Below are 16,449 nucleotides of genomic sequence, written 5' to 3' on the forward strand. Positions count from 1 at the left end.
CGGTAAGCCACATAAGATATACCCGACTTATCATCTTATTCAAACAATATGGAATACAATCACATATCTGCAGGGAGTGACTGGATACATGGAATTTAGCCCAATCTGGTCAAATGGAACCTAACTTGAAATTGCCAAGGTGCAACACGGGGCCTTATGGAAGTGGTATGGGGTGCTATATATTAGACAAATTTTCCACAACGGAGTACTGTTGTCATTTGAAGCTCTGCAGGAGATGTTTGGTCTGCCGCCTTCCATGCGCTTTTATCATATGCAATTAAGGCATGCCGTGACAGCTCAGAGTAGATCTTCTGAATGGTCTCCTTCTCCGGCACCTTTGTTTACCTTGATCAAGAGAGCCTCTACCACCAAGGGATTTATATCACAATGTCATAAGATGTTATTGCAGAATTTACTGATGAAACACCCTCTGCGAATGCTGGATAAATGGGATGGAGATGTACAGTGGGAACGGAAAGTATTCAAACCCCCTTATTAATGTACACACAGCACCCCATATTGAGAGAAAAACACAGAATTGACATTTTTGCAGATTTATTAAAAAAGAAAAATTGAAATATCACATGGTCCTAAGTATTCAGACCCTTTGCTCAGTATTTAGTAGAAGCACCCTTTTGATCTAATACAGCCATGAGTCTTTTTGGGAAAGATGCAACAAGTTTTTCACACCTGGATTTGGGGATCCTCTGCCATTCCTCCTTGCAGATCCTCTCCAGTTCTGTCAGGTTGGATGGTAAACATTGGTGGACAGCCATTTTTAGGTCTCTCCAGAGATGCTCAATTGGGTTTTAATCAGGGCTCTGGCTGGGCCATTCAAGAACAGTCACGGAGTTGTTGTGAAGCCACTCCTTCGTTATTTTACCTGTGTGCTTAGGGCCATTGTATTGTTGGAAGGTAAACCTTCGGCCCAGTCTGAGGTTCTGAGCACTTTGGAGAAGGTTTTCGTCCAGGATATCCCTGTACTTGGCCGCATTCATCTTTCCCTCGATTGCAACCAGTCGTCCTGTCCCTGCAGCTGAAAAACACCCCCACAGCATGATGCTGCCACCAACATGCTTCACTGTTGGGACTGTATTGGACAGGTGATGAGCAGTGCCTGGTTTTCTCCACACATACCGCTTAGAATTAAGGCCAAAAAGTTCTATCTTGGTCTCATCAGACCAGAAAATCTTATTTCTCACCATTTTGGAGTCCTTCAGGCGTTTTTTTAGCAAACTCCATGCGGGCTTTCATGTGTCTTGCACTGAGGAGAGCCTTCCGTCAGGCCACTCTGCCAAAAAAGCCCCGACTGGTGGAGGGCTGCAGTGATGGTTGACTTTCTACAACTTTCTCCCATCTGCATCTCTTGAGCTCAGCCACAGTGATCTTTGGGTTCTTCTTTACCTCTCTCACCAAGGCTCTTCTCCCCCGATAGCTCAGTTTGGCCGGACGGCCAGCTCTAGGAAGGGTTCTGGTCTTCCCAAACATCTTCCATTTAAGGATTATGGAGGCCACTGTGCTCTTAGGAACCTTAAATGCAGCACAAATTTTTTTGTAACCTGTAGCCAGATCTGTGCCTTGCCACAATTCTGTCTCTGAGCTCTTCAGGCAGTTCCTTTGACCCCATGATTCTCATTTGCTCTGACATGCACTGTGAGCTGTAAGGTCTTATATAGACAGGTGTGTGGCTTTCCTAATCAAGTCCAATCAGTATAATCAAACACAGCTGGACTCAAATGAAGGTGTAGAACCATCTCAAGGATGATCAGAAGAAATGGACAGCACCTGAGTTAAATATATAAGTGTCACAGCAAAGGGTCTGAATACTTAGGACCATGTGATATTTCAGTTTTTCTTTTTTAATAAATCTGCAAAAACGTCAACAATTCTGTGTTTTTCTGTCAATATGGGGTGCTGTGTGTACATTAATGAGGAAAATAAATTAACTTAAACCATTTTAGCAAATGGCTGCAATATAACAAAGAATGAAAAATTTAAGGGGGTCTGACTACTTTCCGTCCCCACTGTAGGTCAGATGGATGGAGATCAATGGGAGGAAGTTCTCCAGGCGGTGCAGATATGTTCACTGAATGTTTCGCAGAGACTAATGCAACTGTATATTATATTGAGGCTGTACTATACCCCCCCCCCCCCCAGATTGCCTATTATGGGTCTCTTGTCCACCCCGATGTGCACTAGATGTAAACAAGACCATGGAGAACGGATTCATCTACTGTGGAGGTGCCTAAAATTACATTCCTATTGGAAGGGAGTGGTGGACACTATTAACAGGATATTTCAGATCTCTATTCCTCTAGATCCCAAACCCTGTTTGCTCAATTTGCTGGAGGAGTTTGAATGGGAAGTGTGTACTTGAGTAGCAGTTGTCAGAACCCTATTGTTGGCGTGTAAGTTAATTATGATACATCGGAAGTTTGAGAATCCTCCTACGATTACGGAATGGATTACTGCAGTGGAAAATACACTCCGGATGGAGAAAGTTATATACCAACACAGGGGCTGCACCCAAAAGTTTGAAAAACTCTGGGGCCCATGGCTGGATGTACCCAGGCTTGTCCCAGTGGATCTGGTTATGGACAGGTTACTAGGCATGAATGCCGGTTGAGACTGATTTCAAACGACATTGGAATGGGAAGCATTGGTTACGAGATGTAACATGGCTATAGGAGGGAATGACTCGGATAGGGGGGATTATCTCCTTTTGAAACATATTAAGGATATGGCTATGTTCATTTTGATATGCGCTTCTGTTTTACTATGCTGTGTAATTGGCTAAATGTGAAGCCTCGGACTGTATTTTATAGGTTTACTTCAATAAAAAATGTTCTTTGGAAAACAAAAAAGGTGCTCAGGACTCCTCTCAAGCCCGATGGGCTGGCATCCATTGTGAGGATCTTCCAGAATAGTTCCTCCACTCCAGAGTGGGATTTGTAAACCACCCAGATAATCAAAGCTATAAATCAATTCAAGTGCTGACTTCTAAAGGTTCATAAACCAGTCAAACCCCTGCAAGGTCTGGACGGACAGGGCTACCCTGTCATCCAGAATCTGCGCCAAGCATTCCCTCAACAGGAGGTTGTCTAAATATCTCACAATGAGGAATCTCCAAGAGCCCAGTAAGGCTAAGGCTAGCATAGTGGCTAGTACCTTGGTGGATACACTTAGTGAGCAGATAGGCTGAATGGCAGGGCCACAAACTGAAGTGCAGGAACGCAGCAAAGAAAAAAATATTGTTATTGTGATGGAAAAAGGTCAGAAAGTCTCCTCGATGAAGCAAAACTATGACAGACTTGAAGGATTCCATACAGAATTTCGGGGCCAGATATCTCCTTTTAGTTTAAAAACCAATGGATTGGAGAAGAATTCCTGGCACCTTTCTGCTTTGGGCACTGGAGAAACGATGCCCTGCTCCAGAAGACCTTTCATGGCCTTATGGAGATCTGTAATCTGTGCGGTGACAGACAATTTGGAAGCAATAAACCAGGAAGGGTGCTGGGTGCAAAGATCTAGCTTGTATTTTCTGGAAAACATTTACAGCACCCAAGCATCTGAGATGCAGTTTAAGTGTTTGCAAAGGAGAACAGACAACATGGAAGCCCAGGATTTGTAGTGGGGGAAATGTGGTTTGGCTTTGGAAGTTGAAGCCTGGGAGTAATGAAAAGGCCTCAGTCGAGAGGGGAGTCTTCCCACACTAAGCCCTAGGCCTTTGTTGAGAAAGATTGGTGCTCTTACCACCAGTGACATAGTTAATAAGGGCATCCAGAGAGAGACGTGCTCAAAGAGCATGCGGAGTAAATACTTTTTGCAGGCAGACTCCACAGACCAACACTTGAGTCAAAGGGTACTTATGTTCACTGACAGGAGACCCATATGGGAAATGAGGCAGCACCTTTAACTGCCTCTTCACCTTGTAGTTTAAAGCCGTAGACAATAGCTCTAAATGCTTTATGACCAAGGAATCCCTCCTAAAGGCCTTAGACCAGTCAGCTAGAGTTTGTCAGACTAAGGTCACGTTAAATAGGTTGCAGTCATGAGCCTGCCAGTGTGAACAGGGTTCTAGAGAAGTGCTTGTTGGTGGGGTCCTTAACCACTTCCCACCCCGCCACTGCATATATATGGCTGGGTGGGAAAAGTGCCAATCTGGGAGAATAAATCTGTACCTCCTCCCGGAAATGTGCCTCAGGGGCATGCAGCAGTGCAATCCTGTGACACAGTGGATCACCAATTGGCGATGCTCCGCTCTGGTACTGTGTGATCGATGTGACCAATCACATGTCCAGTAGTAAATGTGGCTGCCAGTCACACAGCCATTGAGAACTGCCTCCCTGTACCATGTGATAGCTGTAGCTAATCACAGACTATCACAGAAGTTCTCAATGGCTGCGTTGTTCTGGAGACAGGGTGTTCAAAAAATAAAAATAAAAAAGGTGTGCGCGTGTGTATATATATATATATTATATATATATATTATATATATATATATATATATATATATATATATATATACACACATATACATATACACACTATATTATAATATATATATATATATATATATATATATATATATATATACATACACACACACACATATACAGCGATTCTCACCACAGCAGTACAATGTCACCAGACCAGTCCTGCCAGTCAGTGTCCCCAATAACCGCCACCCACTCACAGTGTCCCTAATCCCCATCACACCAGTCATATTGTCCGCGATCACCGCCACACTAGTTACAGTGTCCCTGATCGCCACCACACCAATCATGTTCTCCCTAATCAATGTTACAAAAGTTAGTGTCCCGGATCATCGCTACAACAGTCATATTATCCCTAATCATCATCACACCAATTACAGTGGCCCTAATTACCGCCACACAAATCACAGTGATACCACACAACAGTGAAAGCCAGCAATGAGGTGCGGGAGTAACATGTAACGAAAGATAAAATTATCCTTTAATTATTTCACTGGTTCACATAAATTCACATGCATATCAGATTTTGATGCAAAGTATTAGATTGGATTATGTTATTTTTTCTTTAGGAAATAGAGGTTTAGAGAGTGGGTAGAGCTGTACCGCTGTGTTAGAGGGATGCACAAGCTGCAAAAGTGGGGAGTCTCTCTGACTTTTCTCTTCTAGGGACCTGACTTCCTGATTTCTTTAGGCAACTTTACTATGGCTCTACCAGCAGCTTATGCTTTCAAAGAGCGTTAGCTCTTTGTCAGCTCCAAGCTGTGACCTGGAGCTGACACAGGGCTAATGACTTTCTTCAAGTCCCATGTGACAGCCCTGGATACCTTGGCTACCCTATTACCAATGCTATCACATGAAAAAAAGGGGAGTGAGACATGGTCAGAATTTGCATCCAAACCTGCAACCTCTGCTGTGTCTGACAATGTTTATTTTTTTGCTAAGCCACATAGGATGCTGGAAAGCTCCCTGGGCAATTTCTTGAAGAATCCTGCCTCTAACCTTGTTTCTGTTGAACTTAGAACATTTTCCACCTCCCATTAACTTCCTATTTTAGCCATGTTTTTGCACTTCCCGTTTGCTAGATTATTGTGCTCTCTCCAGCCAATATCTCGTTCTTGTCAATACTGCTGCTGTCGCTAACTCTGTTACCACTCGTTACCGACCTTTGGTTTGTTCATAGACTATGCTTCTGTTTGATCCCCACCTGCTATATCTGCTACTGGACCCTGGTGGGGAGATCCTGAGGACTGTGACCTGGTACTAACACGCAGCAAAACCTACCTCTACCATCAGGAGCTCTGGTGAACACCGATTAGTGCTTAGACAACTTGGGTTGAGTAAGGGAAGGTAAATGTAAGCTGCTCGTGGGCTATAAAGCTGAACCATAAAATATTATACACTTGGGTATGCATTACTGCAGAGCTCTGTCAATCACAAGAATGGCTGGCTGGCCAGAATTGCGTATTCTTTTTCTGGTAAAACATAATATACAATTATTTGCCTAGAGTTCCACTTTAAGTGAACATATAAGCATGGGATCTGCTTTTTAAAAGACAAACCATAGTACCACAACGACCAGTTGAGCCATCTTTTACTGTCAGGACTTCTTTTGAGTAAACAGGTTTTAAAGTCTTACTTACCCTAAACAGTAGGATCCTACAGCTGTCTGCACACTGGTACCATTCCACTGTAGAGTGTCCGGACACCTCCTACTCTTTAAAGCCTTCACTAAACAGCTTCCATGGCTGCTTCTCTGGCCCAGCCCCTTTTGTCACTTTAATGTAATTGATGGCTAGTGAGGCTGCTTGTTAGAAAGGTCATTTAATTCCTGTGCAAGGAGACCAATGTGGACACATGTGCAACTGCATGTGGCCCTTTACTTAGGGTGACTGCCAAGCATTTAATGGTATGCTCGCACATCTCTGTTTGAACGGGGGTGTAGGTGAAAAAACATCAATGGTGTGGTCACCAAACAGCCTATATAAATTGTGGTACTTCAAGCAGAGATTGCAGATTGATGATCTTCTAATTCCTGATAACTTGCGACCTGACCTGCTATTCTGCCTTCCTGTGTACAACCTAATTTGCCTAATGTCCAGTTGTGACCGATTTCCAATGAAGCCCTTTTCCTGCTGACTTTGTACCTCTGTTGCTTGCCTAATTTTGACCCCCGTTTAGACTATAATCTTTGTCTCTGACTTGGTACCTCTGCTGCCTGCCTGTCACTTACATTGGCTTGTGTCCTGTATACATTTCTGTCCTCTTCATTGATACCTTTGATTCCGTGCATCTGATCCCTGTCCAGTGGACCTCAAAAGCTTGCTCTACACATCCACCAGTCTTGATGGATCTGGTATGGCCTTCTTCTAGCAGTACTCATGTCACTCCTTGTCCTCACATCTTCATTTACCACTTCTAGGGTTGTTGGATAGGTGGTGTTAGAGAAGTCCCCTTGTCATCTCTGTCTCAAGTATGCAACACTGCCCATCACTGATATGGGTCCTGCACCTGAGATGAGAAGATGTGAAGCCAGAGCACTGACCATGTGCAATACAGAAAAACCAAAGTATAAAGTTTAAAATGCCCTCTATAGCGCACAGGAGCCATTATAAAGGCTTTATAATGTGTGTTTTTTCATTTACTCAGTGTAAGACCCCCATACACACTATTAGCTTTTTTGCAGATTTTTGTCTTCAGATTTACCAAAACCATGTAGTGCAAGGGCCTGCCTGATTGCATACAAATTGAAACTCTTGAGGTTTGACCTCATGTTATATGGTTTTGGTAAATCTGAAGACAAAAATCTGCAGAAAATTGAATAGTGTGTATGGGTTCTAAGTATATGACCTTTTCTCTTCACAAACCAATAAAACATGAAATCTGATGATAACCTAATGTTAGTACATTTGTACACTCAAACATAGTGGGAACCAACATAAGGGTACTTTCACACTGGGGCGCTGCCAGTGTTAGCGGCAAAGCAACAATCATTTTAGCGGCGTTTTACTGCTGTTATAGCGGCGATTTGGCACCGCTTTTCGGGTGGTAGCAGGGTGCTTTAACCCCCAAAAGCACCCGTGAAGCAGCGCTTCGGAATTGCTTTTCAGGCACTTCGGAAGCAGTGCTCATTCATTCCAGTAAGCAGGGGCGCTCTTTTTTTCCCATCCTGCAAGCGCACCACCCCAGTGTGAAAGCACTCGGGCTTTTACACTGGGGTGGCTTAAGAGGCAGTTTTCAGGCGCTAATTATAGCGCTAAAACGCCTGAAAACTTTGTTGAAAGTGTGAAAGGGGTCTAAAAGATAAAATAACAAAATGTTTGTTTTGTTTCTGATGTTATTATGTTTGAGCCCAAGCTGTCCTGTGGATACTAAGCAAAAATTATTTCTGAACATGTATCTACAAAGTTATACAACCTGATATGTATCTGTTAGGTTACTGACACGTCTTAAAACATCATTTAGGTCTTGGAAGCACAACAAGCAACACTGTGCACTGAAATGACCAATGCATTCCACAGCCATAACAGAAATCCAAACAGAGCTGGCATGGAAAACAGCACAGATGCTCAAATATAATTCCATGCCAGGCACTCCAGGAAGAGGAAAAGAATTGATCACAGGAAGCAATTACTCACCTACATTTCATGCTAGAAAATTTAAAACAGAAGGGGTATTCAATTAAACTATAATTTCTGAGGATTCTAAGCAATAATAAGTACTACTTTTTTGAAAATAGGGTAATAGTTAGTTCACTTTGTACAGTGGATCATTTCAATTGTATTCAAACATTATAAACGTTATTTAAAGTAACTATGTGCTTTGCCCATGCAAAGCAAAAAACAGGTTCACTTTATTGCCATCTGAAGATGCTTACCCTTCAATCCTTCCCTGCTCCATTTAGAGGAAAGCAAAGTGACATAGCCAGTACTTCCAGGTGGGATTCTCTTGTTGGTGCTTGGTGAATAGCTACTATAGGCTACTGGCCTATAGTCAAATGACGGCCGGGACATTCGTCATTCCGGGTGGACGTCATATGTGGCACGATCTGTTACCCGCTGTGTTCACTGGACAAAGCGGAACACTGATTAGTGTAACGGCTGCTGCGGGTACATGTGATTGCTGTGACCAATCACGGCAAATCATATGACAACTGTACACAATGAATGGCTTTGATTCATGCCATTCATTGTGTACTATTGTATTGATTTCTCCCGCTGCTGTCAAATTTAGTTAGCCAATCAGGACAGGGGGCAGGGCCAAACTGGGGCTTCATGTCTGAATGGAGCTGTGATTCGGCTCAGGTGCCCCCATAGCAAGCTGCTTGTTGTGTGGGCACTTGACAGGAGGGAGGGGCCAGGAGAACCAAAGAGGGACCCGAGAAGAAGGATCTGGGCTGCCCTGTGCAAAACCGCTGCACAGAGCAGGTAAGTATAACACGTTTGTTATTTTTAGAGAAAAAAAAACAAGACTTTACATTCACTTAAAAGTATAGTTCATATTTGACTGGACTTCTACTTTAAGATCTACTGCAACCTGTGCTAGCTCTTTCAGAACTTTCACAACGTTTAGGAGACATTTACACTCCCTATAGGTAAACCTTATTATAGGCTTACCTATAGGTAAAATTTGATGGAAGTGATGGAAGTTTACTTCCACTTTAAAGCATCTACCGCTTCAACATGTTTTTTTGATGCTTCAGTGGTGCTTTTCTGAAGCTTTAACGAAGCTTAGCAGATGCCCTGTGTGTGGATATCTCATACCTGCAATTCCTCCAAAATAAAGCAACGCTAAAGCTGAATAAAAGCCTTTTAAAGGCTTTCGGGTGCTTCAAGCGAGCTTTGTCATAGACTTCTATGAAGGCTTTGAAGACGCTTTGAAGCACCAATAAAGCGACATGGGGTATAATTTTTGCAAAGCAAACGCAAGGTGTAAACAGGATTATAAGCTGACCATTTTATTTAGGGACAGGGGCTTTGACTGGCATTCAGAGAGCTTTAAAAAAATGTGCCCGAAGCCATGTTTTGAAGCAAGTGTAAATGAGCCCTAAGTCCTTCACTTCCTCCTCCCTCTGTGGTTGACCATTTAATTCATATATCTAGTGCATCTTTCTCAAGCTCTGTGTTGAATCACCTCAACACTAGAACGTTTCTTCATTTACAAAACAAAATGGCAAAACATGAGATCACTTTGGGTGTCTACTTGACAAAAAGAGGTCGTTTTGAGAGTTTTCACACTGTCCTGGCATTTTTATTTTAAACAGGAAGCAATGGAAACAGTTTTCTTTTCAATTTTTGGTTTCCTTTTTATAGTAAAAAAAAAAATAGAAAACCCAGTGGTTTTTGAATATAGACAAAGGAAAGCTCGGTCTCTAAAAATGATAAAATATATATTTGGTACAGTGTTGCATGACAGAGTAATTGTCAGTCAAACCAACACAATATTGATAAGGACCTGGTAATAAAGTGGTATTACAGGCTGCTCCTCAAGTGGTTAAAAACTGGAAATTTTTTAATTTGGTATTTTTCAATATAAATCAAATTATACAACATAATGTAATACTTACAGCATCCCAGACAACAGCTGCTACTCCCAGATCTTTCCAGTTTTGTTTGATTCGTATTGGGTGGTTGGCAAAGTTGTAGGCCGCACTGGGATTATGAAACCTCTTCAAGCCACTGAGTACAGTATCATCATACAACATCAATGCCATGTCATCAGATTAGATCTGTTCAATCTAAGATAAGAACAGAACATAAAATGTATAAAAAGGAGAGTTTTTGAGTAGATGTTACACAGCGGTGTTCCTCTTTCCTCTAACAACCTGAGATGAATAAAGTTTATATTTATTTTTTTCCTAAAGTATTTGTAAAGGCAATTTTTAAAAAATAACAAACATGTTATATTTACCTGCTATGTGCAATGGTTTTGCACAGAGTTGCCCGAATCTCCTCTTCTTGGATCCCCTGATTGTGCTTTCGGCCCCTCCCACATGCCGAGTGCCCCCCGTAGCAAGCCGCTTGATACGGGGGCACTTGTGCGTGGTCGCTCCTGAGCTGGCTGTCTGTGTCCATAACACACAGAAAATGTGTCTCTGCCCCACCCCCCACTCCCTTCTCACTGGCTGTGATTGACAGCAGTGGGAGCCAATAGCGAACGAGAGACTCAGGAGAGCCTCGGCTTTCGTGCACATCACTGGATCAAGATCGAGCTTAGCCAAGTATCAGAGAGGTGCTGAGGGGGGACCTGCATACTGAATGTTTTTTACATTCATGCATAGAATGCATTAAGGTAAAAAAAAACCTTCAGCCTTTAGAACCACTTCAAATTTGACCATAGGGCAGTCAAACAAATAATAGGAGTTTTGAAATTACTGTAAAATCTTTTCCTTGGAGTCCATTGAGGGACACTTGAAGTGTTAAAACTTTGGGTAATACTATTGCCTGAGGATTGAACAATGGCAAACAAAACTGTAGGCCAACCCAAGATAAAATAAGGAAAAGATCTATAAAAATTCACAGTATTTCAAGGGAATATCATTACTATTTTTGGTATAACATCCATTCAAGAAACTCTATATGGAATTATTTGTTTTTTGTACAGTTTATTGTGCTTCGTATGGTGCAAACACAGAGTAAAACTATAAACTTTGTGTCATTTTTTCAGGTACAACAATTAGGGAAATACTTAAGCGTTCTTATGACTTATTACAAAATGTATAGATCATCCTCCCTGTCCAGTATTCAATCCCCCTGTTGCCCGGGTAGAGTTGCCACAGGTTCTGTGGCTTATTAAGGTGTTAATTAATCTCACTTGGTGCCTTATCTGCATTAAATTAGCCTCAGGACCTGTGTAATTCATATGTGTTCAGGTTTAATGGGATGAGGTGGCAACCCTATGCCCAGGCCCTCTTGTATGCTCCCAACGTCCCTCCACTCTTCTTCCACCGACTGCTGCAGGCACACGGGATGGGGGAAGGGCCGGTAAATATGTAAATTACTGGTCCCTTCCTTTTGTAAATGAACATAGTGAGTGATCAGTAACAATCATCCACTGTGTCCACTCATAACTAAAGCATAATAAACACAGTTTACTATGCTTTAGTTTGTCAGCCTGTCAGTGCTTAGACCATACGCCGAACAATACATCAAATTGATCTGTGTGGCTGTCGTCCCAGAAGGAAGCCTCTTCTAAAAGAGGATGCACAAGAAAGCCCACAAACAGTTTGCTTAAGACAAGCAGACAGGACATGGATTACTGGAACCATGTGCTGTGGTCTGATGAGACCAAGATAAACTTATTTTGTTCAGATGGTGTCAAGCATGTGTGGCGGCAACCAGGTGAGAAGTACAAAGACAAGTGTGTCTTGCCTACAGTCAAGCATGGTGGTGGGAGTGTCATGGTCTGGGGCTGCATGAGAGCTGCCGACACTGGGGAGCTACAGTTCATTGAGGGAACCATAAATGCCAACATGTACTAAGACATACTGAAGCAGAGCATGATCCCCTCCCTTCAGAGACTGGGCCGCAGGGCAGTATTCCAACATAACGACCCCAAACACACCTCCAAGACGACCACTGCCTTGCTAAAGAAGATTAGGGTAAAGGTGATGGACTGGCCAAGCATTTCTCCAGACCTAAACCCTATTGAGCATATGTGGGGCATCCTCAAACACAAGGTGGAGGAGCGCAAGGTCGCTAACATCCACCAGCTCCGTGATGTCATCATGGAGGAGTGGAAGAGGACTCCAGTGGCAACCTGTGAAGCTCTGGTGAACTCCATGCCCAGGAGGGTTGTGGCAGTGCTGGAAAATAATAGTGGTCACACAAAATAGTGACACTTTGGGCCCAATTTGGACATTTTCACTTAGGGGTGTACTCACTTTTGTTGCCAGCGGTTTAGACATTAATGGCTGTGTGTTGAGTTATTTTGAGGGGACAGAAAATGTACACTGTTATACAAGCTGTATACTCACTACTTTACATTGTAGTAAAGTGTCAATTCTTCAGTGTTGTCACATGAAAAGATAGAATAAAATATTTACAAAAATGTGAGGGGTGTACTCACTTTTGTGAGATACTGTATATACATATATATGCACACACGCATGTGTTAAAGCTTTGGGGTGCACACCCTAATGCAATAGGCTGGCACACACCTATGGTGAACAAGCTTGCAGGATGGAACGGAGGAGAGATGAACAAAGCAGCATACTGCTGAGGTTATTCAATTGTCCAAACGCAGGTTTGGGTGCGTCCTGGACCAGGCTGTATTGCTTAACTGCAATGTCACCTGCAGGCAGGTCGAAAACACGGCTGTGCTGTGTGCCTGGAGTGTCAGGATCACAAGTCTAACTTGACAGAATCACAAATCCTTTGGTGTAGAAAACGATTCAAATCAACTGTGTATTGAGGAGTTGGACTGGCAAATATAAGTATAAAGTATAGAACAAACGATCTTTTATAATTTCACTTAAATCTAGCATTGACAAGTACAATTTTACAGCTGCAGAGACATACGTTTATGCCAAAAAACACTATTTCCCGAACAAAATTTACTAAAAATACGTAACACCCTGTTATACCCTGCAACAATTTAAAAACAGTGCAGCTGTGCAGGACTCCGCACAGTTTCCTGTGAATGAATGAACTACAACTACCATCATCCACCACAACTGACGGCTTGTAGTTCGAAATGAACTGTGAGGGCGCTGTTGAGCGCTCTCGTAGTTCATTTATAAGCTCTGCAGCTTTCAACAAAGAGCCCATATGAAGGTACGGGCAGAAAACTGCAGGGCGTGTCTGTAGAAGGTCTGTAGGTTTTTAAACACTCAAAAGACATCAAACTAGTCTTGTTTTCCATGTAGATGTGTGCAGGCAAGCCATCTCCTCTGATCGAGTTCAAACAAATCAGATATTATATCCATTTTAATATTAAAAAGTTAAAGATTTGACAATTACACCAACATTTAGATCAGGGGTCCTCAAACTACGGCCCGCGGGCCACATGCAGCCCGCCGAGGACATTTATCCGGCCCACCCCACCCAGGGCCGGATTCCCGACAGGCCAGGCTCGAGCCGGGGCCAGGTCGGCTCGGCTTGGGCAGGTCCACTCTGCTTCGGCAGGGAGCATATCCGCTCCACTCAAGCCGCCTCCCCCACCCCAGTAATGGAGGGCTCCGTGTGCCGCGCTGCATGCTGGGAAGTGTAGTTTCCAGCACAGTCCCGTGCGGATTCACGTCTTCCTCACGCAGACAGGAGGCGCAGAGGGTGACAGCGAGAGCGGAGGCTTCAGGCAACAGCCTACTAACAAGTGAGGACCCCTGTCCATCCCACTGTCCCCCCCACTGTCCCCCTGTCCACCCCTCTGTCCATCCCACTGTCCCCCTGTCCATCCCCTCTGTCCCCCTGTCCATCCCACTGTCCCCCTGTCCATCCCCTCTGTCCCCCTGTTCATCCCACTGTCCCCCTGTCCACCCCTCTGTCCATCCCACTGTCCATCCCCTCTGTCCCCCTGTCCATCCCCTCTGCCCCCCTATCCACCCCTCTGTCCATCCCACTGTCCCCCTGTCCACCCCACTGTCCCCCTGTCCACCCCACTGTCCCCCTGTCCACCCCTCTGTCCCCCTGTCCACCCCCTCTGTCCCCCTGTCCACCCCTCTGTCCCCCTGTCCACCCCTCTGTCCCCCGGTCCACCCCTCTGTCCATCCCCTCTGTCCCCCTGTCCACCCCTCTGTCCCCCTGTCCATCCCTCTGTCCCCCTGTCCACCCCACTGTCCCCCTGTCCACCCCTCTGTCCCTGTGTCCACCCCTCTGTCCCCCTGTCCACCCCTCTGTCCCCCTGTCCACCCCTCTGTCCATCCCCTCTGTCCCCCTGTCCACCCCTCTGTCCCCCTGTCCACCCCTCTGTCCCCCTGTCCACCCCTCTGCCCCCCTGTCCACCCCTCTGTCCATCCCACTGTCCCCCTGTCCACCCCTCTGTCCATCCCACTGTCCCCCTGTCCATCCCTCTGTCCCCCTGTCCATCCCACTGTCCCCCCCTCTGTCCCCCTGTCCACCCCTCTGTCCATCCCACTGTCCCCCCCCCTCTGTCCTCCTGTCCATCCCACTGTCCCCCTGTCCATCCCTCTGTCCCCCTGTCCATCCCCTATATATATTATTATTTATTATTCATTCTTTTATTCTTTTGCACTACAAAAAAGATGTGTGCATAGGAATTTAGGAATTAGTTCATATTTTTTTTATACTATAGTGCGGCCCCCCAAAGTCTGTGGGACCGTGAACTGGCCCCCCGTCTAAAAAGTTTGAGGACCCCTGATTTAGATGGTCCACTTCATGCTTTCACAATAAAAAGGTATGGATTGCCTGTATTTGCTAATGATCATTTTTGTCAGAATTCTAATAATTCTCTTCTGCACCGAACACATGCATGCTTGGTTGGCTGGGCACTGAACGCCATCAGGCCAGTGATATTTGATATAAATAGCAACTGCGCACTGACTGGAAGACATTTGCTCGCAATCCCTGGCAGCTGCGACAAACTCCATATGTCCTAGCTGCAGATAAAACATGAGTGGGCAGCAGCTGCACAATGAAAGAACAACCGACTTATACATTTGTTGTTTGAGTTTTAAACAAACCCTTTCCATCAATTAAAGTCGCAATGCAAAACATTCTATATTTTCAAGTATACTCAGAAATTGTTATATTTATATATATATATATATATATATATATATATATATATATATATATACACACATACACACACACACACACACACACATATATGTACACACAGACACATGGCTTTTTTCAGCAGGAACGTGGGGAAACGCAGTTACCTTCAGTCCTGAATGTATGCAACAGCAAGGGGTGTGGGGTGTGCTGGAGGGTCTCTTGACGCTGGCTGCTGGGGGATCTATTGTCACAGGTGGGAATCTGTTTTTGTGTGAGGGTCTACTGTTGCTGGTGGGAGATCTATTGTTGCTTGGGGGGGTCTTATGTTGCTGGTAGGGATCGTCTGTTGAGGGAGAGGTCTATTGTTTCTGGATGCTGAAGGGTCTATTGATGCTGGTTGCTGGGAGATCTGTTGTTGTTGCTGCTGGGGGAGTCTAATGTTGCTGGGTGTGGTACTTTGTTGTGGGTGGTCCATTGATGCTGTGTGGGGCGGGGGGGGGGGGTCTATTGTGTGGGGGGATCTGATGTTGCTGAGATGGGGTCTATTTGTGCTGGGGTGTGATCTATTGCTGCAGAGGATCTATTATTGCTGGGGTAGAGTTTATTGTTGCTAGGGTAATCTACTGTTGTGTGGGGGAGCTATTGGCTTCAGGGGATCTATTTTACTGCTTTTCTAGTTATCATTAAGAAGTTCCATACAAAATATTTAGCACCACAAAATGATACTTGGTTCCGTATTCTCTAAAAGGGGGGGGTGCTGGGAGGTGGGTAGAGGGTGGAACCAAGGGACAGTGATCAGCAGTGGGTAGGAGCAGAGACAAGGGGGGAGTTCCTGCACCTATTCTCCGAGAAAAGAGAAAAAAAAGCCCTGCACACACACACTTTTACTGGAAAAGTTTTGCTCCATTGAGTCTGGGTTCACACTACTGCGAATTGGATCTGGCTTTTTCCGCATCCAATTCGCATGACAGGAGAGTGTGACCGGCTCTCAATGGAGCCGGTTCACACATCTCTGGGACGGTCATGGAGCGCACTGCAGAAGAGTCCTGTGCATCTTTGGCTCCATTTCAGGTCCGAATTCAGCCAGAAAATTGGATCCAATTCAGACCTAAAAAGGGTGAACCGGGACGCACCAGACCCCTGCTGTGATCCGCGCCACACACAGTGTCAACCCAGCCTGAAGGAAATTCATCACAAATTTATTGTATGGATTTAACAAAAAACAGAGGAAGGTCAGCAGATGCCTTTAGCATGTTTGTGGGACCCCCAAAAGGTGC

General features: G+C 44.5%; 1 protein-coding gene across 2 annotated transcripts in view; it reads right to left on the minus strand.

The window, feature by feature from the left end:
* METTL21A (methyltransferase 21A, HSPA lysine) overlaps nucleotides 1–16,449 on the minus strand; it is a 57,946-nt gene that overhangs the window by 18,279 nt on the left and 23,218 nt on the right. For both annotated transcript variants that reach the window (XM_073633398.1, XM_073633399.1), the window contains one exon: nucleotides 10,060–10,230. In XM_073633398.1, the coding sequence (XP_073489499.1) occupies nucleotides 10,060–10,206 (147 nt within the window). In that variant the 5' untranslated portion in view covers nucleotides 10,207–10,230. The remainder of the gene's footprint in view (nucleotides 1–10,059; nucleotides 10,231–16,449) is intronic.

The sequence above is a fragment of the Aquarana catesbeiana genome, linkage group LG06, assembly GCF_042186555.1.
Source record: "Aquarana catesbeiana isolate 2022-GZ linkage group LG06, ASM4218655v1, whole genome shotgun sequence".
Taxonomy (NCBI): Eukaryota; Metazoa; Chordata; class Amphibia; order Anura; family Ranidae; genus Aquarana; species Aquarana catesbeiana.